This window comes from Marmota flaviventris, chromosome 17 (genome assembly GCF_047511675.1).
Source record: "Marmota flaviventris isolate mMarFla1 chromosome 17, mMarFla1.hap1, whole genome shotgun sequence".
Taxonomy (NCBI): domain Eukaryota; kingdom Metazoa; phylum Chordata; class Mammalia; order Rodentia; family Sciuridae; genus Marmota; species Marmota flaviventris.
The window spans coordinates 25420304-25424639 of NC_092514.1; the positions used below are offsets into that span (position 1 = coordinate 25420304).

Here is a 4336-nt window from a genome sequence, read left to right on the forward strand (position 1 = left end):
CCCTCCCCCAACATCTCTCTCCTCTCCATAGCGCTCCCTCAGAGCATCTTTCCTTGGCCTCTTCCAGCTTGCTCCAGCTCTTGCCTTCAGTCTCTCACCCCGCGGTCTTTTTTTTTTTTTTTTTTTTCTTCCCATTTTTCTCTTCTACATCTCTCCTTGGTATTTCTCTTTCTCTCTCCTCCAAATTTCTTCCTCAATTTTCTCTCTCAAGCTCCCTCTTTCTTTCCTGTCTTCCCCTATCTCAGTCTCCCCCATTTTCTCTCCCCATCTCTGTCTACCACATCTTGCTCCCCCTCCTTCTTCCCATCCCTCTGCCTTGCTCTCTCCATTCCAGCCCAGGCCTGACTCCCCCAACAGGGTAGAGTTGAGGGACGGGGGCTCAGGCCGCAGCCCCCCCCTTCCCGCAGTGGGGAAAATGGCTTGGCCGGGAAGGGGAGAAGGAGGGGGAGGGGGAGATGGGAACACACGGGGTCTGTGGGCCCATTCAAAGGATCATTCATAGACTGGAGAGAGGCAGAGACAAAGAGACCAAGACGCAGAGACACGGCGAGAGCATCCCTAGGCGGAGACACGCAGACAGAGCAGGCTGTGGGAAACCAGGCTCAGGGAGGGAGATGGGGAGAGGAGACCCCAGCAGACCACCACGCAGACCCCTCCACCCAGCCTGGCTTAGCTCCTACCTGGCTCAGCCCTGGGGCCGTGGTGCCTCCATCCAGGGCTCCGAGTGGGGGGCGGACGGGCTTCGAGAGGGGGGCGGCGGCCTCTGAGCCCCCGCGGCCCCGCAGGCCCAGCCCCCGCCCGCAGCGCCTCACCCGGCGGGGGAGGGGGATCGCCCCAGCCCCGGGGGGCGGGGCCGGGATCCAGTCGATCCCCGGGAAAAGGAGAGCTAGGGGATGGGATCAGGGGGAGCCCGAGAACAGGGAACCCCGCAGTGGGCACGGAAGAGCAAGGAGGGAGCAACGGGACAGGACTGGATTGGAGATCCACTGGCTCCGTGGGCCCGCTTCGAGGGACCAGAAGGCGGTCCAGGCGGAGGATCCTAAGGGATCGGATGCTGGAGGAGGAGTCCACGGCAATCCCCAGGGGCCCGGGGCCCCAGAGCGCAGGATCCGCGGTGCAGGGGCAGGGATCCAGCCGGAATCCTCGGGGAGGGGGAGGGATCTAGTCGATCCCGAGGGCGGGCGGGAGGGGGAGGTCCGGGGAGTCTGAGGAGGGCGGGAGCCGAGTCCGGAGCCTCGAGGCAGAGGTCGACGCGGCTCCTAAGAGGGAAGGCGGGGGTGGGAGTAGTCTTCGGGGGACGCTCAGCAGCCGGGAGGCCCGGACTCCTGGCTCCGCGCGCCAGAGCCCGCCCGCCCCGCGTCCATCCCAGCCCGAGAGTGATGATCCGCCGGCGGAGCAGCCGCAGCAGCCCCGCGCGTCACCGCGCGGCCGCCTCCCCCGCCCCCTGCCGAGAGAGCGGCGCACACCCCTTGCTCGCACCCGCCTGCCCGCCCGCCCTCCGGAGTGTGGGGGGATTGGAGACAGTGGAAGGGGGCGGGAGTGGACAGACGGACGGATGGACGTAGCCACCCGGGGCAGGGTGGAGACATTCCCCCGGATCTCCCACCCTCCGGGCTCTCGCAATCTAGGGAGGGGGAAAAGATCTGAACTACAGGAGGCGGAGCATCACGCGAAGAAGGCGGGGCCTATGGCAAGGAGGCGGGGTCATTCTTAAAGTGGGTGGGGTTTGGTGGCTATGGGTGGGGCTTGGGTGTCCATGAGACCACCTCTTTTGGGAGTGGGTCTGATTTGAAGCTGAACAGGAGGAGCCTGTGGGAAAAGGGGCGGAGCTTTGAGTGGGGACCGGGATCCTCGGAAATTAGCCAGAGGTGCGGGGCGGCGGGGGGGGGGGGGGGTCGAGGAGGTGATCAACTTGGAAAGTGGGCCAATCCGTGACGCAAATCCTCTAGTTCCGCCCTCAACCCTGCTCCCCAGAGCTCCGCTCCTCCGCTCCTAATTGGTTCCAGTTTCTCCGCCCGCCAGACATCTTCGCCACTCAGCAGCTTTTTTACAAAGGCGTAAGTACCCGGGTGAGGACCTGGACGCTGAAATGAGCACGGCCCTGATTGGGCACCTGTGGACTCTATTTGCATGGGCAATCTGGATTGGCTGGCCTCTTGGGTGGCCTGGGCGGTGTTCCTCGCGCGCGTGACCACCGTAGCCATGGTCGGACTTGGGGCTGCTTTCCGCCGCCTTGGTGCCTTGTCCGGAGCTGGGGCCCTCGGCTTGGCTTCCTACGGGGCGCACGGTCAGGGGGCTGGGGATACAGCTGGGCTGTGCTGGGGGCGACCTATGGGGTCTGGTGCAGAGGCGGAGCCTATGAGAAGTCCCGGCTTCCCATCGACCGCACAAGCCCGCGGTGCCCTAAACCTTTAAAAGTCTCTCAGCTGGTCTAATTGGTTCCCATTGCTGCCCGATATGTGTTTCTACCAACCGGAAGCTTCCTGGGGGCGCCCTTTTTCACCAAGGTTTGCCCGGGTCCCCCGGGATTGGGGACAGTCGGTTCTGGCAGTAGATCTGGTCTGGTAACCTTTGCCTTTCTTCTTCACAGGCGCTCAGTTCCCGGACGCCTACGGGAAGGAGGTGAAGTAACTGCTCTGGATCTCCCCGACTTCCTAGTTTATGAAGGCAGAAAGTCTGGGGTCCCCGAGGAAAGTTGTGGGTGGGGGCGAAAAGCGTGGATTTCTGGAAGCAGCAAGGGCCACAAGACTGTAGCGTGGGTACTTGAGGGAGCGGAGCTGCAAGCTGGAACTTGGAGGGTGTGGGCGGAAGAGACCAATTCTGGTCCTGTGTGTCAGTGGGATCCCTGGCTCCTGTGTTGTTTATGAAGTCCCCCATGTCTCTTTTTCTTACAGCTCTTTGATAAGACCAACAAACACCATTTCATACACAGCCTGGCCCTTTTAGGGGTACCTCATTGCAGAAAGCCTCTCTGGGTAATCTGTCCCTCTACGTAACGTTGACCAAGCCTATCCACTCTTATTTTGCAGTTCTTACAAGCTTCTATTCTGTTATTTTCTCCTTCAGGCCGGGTTGCTGCTAGCCTCTGGAACCACCTTATTCTGCACCAGCTTTTACTACCAGGCTCTGAGTGGAGACTCTAGCATCCAGATGTTGGGCCCGGTGGGAGGGAGCCTGTTACTCATAGGCTGGCTTGCCTTGGCTCTTTGAGGTCTCTTCTGTTTAATTACTAATATATCTGGGTAATTTGGGGGAAAGTTGGGGTAGAAAGGGGATTAAAAGAGAAAAGCAAATGAAGAACTTTGAAATTTTTGTTCATTTAACCTTATGGAGCATGAAAACTCAACCTTTGAACTTCTTCCTGGAAGAAGTTCTAACACTTCTAACACTTATCATTGAGCCTTGGTTCTGGGGATTCTGTTCAAGTTAACTTGTGTTGATGGTCTTAAACCGGCAGGCATCAGAGTCATAAGGAATGCTCCAAATAATGCAGATTCTTACTGAAACCTTTTGGCACCTGAGAGCCTGCATTTTAAAAAGTTTATCAGTAGTTCTGATGTTCACTAGAATTTGATGATTACTGTAGGATTGTGATTCAGCTCTGTCATTCTACAAATTTCTCACCAACTTACTGTAAAAGTGGAGAGTTAAAACAAAGCAGGTCAGGAGGAGTATCATTAGTTATAAACTACTTTGCAGTGTAAAGCAGAAATAATATCATATATTGGGGAATCAGAAAATGCTTCACTACTTGAGGTGATCCTTAAAGGACCTCTCTTGTATGGAGGACATATAATGAACAAAGAGATTGAGGTGGGGAGAGGAAGGGTTTGGAGACAACATGAGTCTTCAGTGTGTGCTGAGTTTCTGAATTAGGCAGGAAACAAATGAGAAAAATTGGCAAGACAGACTGGACTGGCACAGCATGGAGAGAACTGGAAGATGTTTGGGAGGACAGCATTAAGTAAACCAGTGTTGATCTTGTATCAGACACACAAGAAGGTTCAGACATGAGCAAGACAGATGATGTCCTTTCCCTGATGGAGTTTCCCATCTAGCAGTGGAAATGGACTTTAAACAACAAAACACCCAAATATATCAGTTGTGCAATGTACTGAAGGAAAACAACAATGGAATAGCTGGGCTATAGAAGATACCCCCACCCTTTAGATGGGAAGACCTGGGGGTCCTATTGAAGGTGAACTAAAGATGGGCAAAGTGGAGAAGTGTATTCTAGGCAGAAGGAATAGTTGGCAAGACAAGCTGAAAGGGACAGCTCAAAATCCTTGTGACAAAGAGAAAATGTGGTGAGTTAGAGAAAGGACAAAACTAGTTC

General features: G+C 56.0%; 1 protein-coding gene across 1 annotated transcript; it reads left to right on the forward strand.

Annotated features, from left to right (window-relative positions):
* The first annotated feature begins 2156 nt into the window (after nt 1-2156).
* Tmem256 (transmembrane protein 256) lies at nt 2157-3300 on the forward strand. Its single transcript, XM_027946894.3, has 4 exons — nt 2157-2287; nt 2591-2622; nt 2895-2975; nt 3067-3300. The coding sequence occupies exons 1-4, from the start codon at nt 2203-2205 to the stop codon at nt 3208-3210; spliced, it is 342 nt and encodes a 113-aa protein (XP_027802695.1). The 5' UTR covers nt 2157-2202; the 3' UTR covers nt 3211-3300.
* Nucleotides 3301-4336: the final 1036 nt, after the last annotated feature.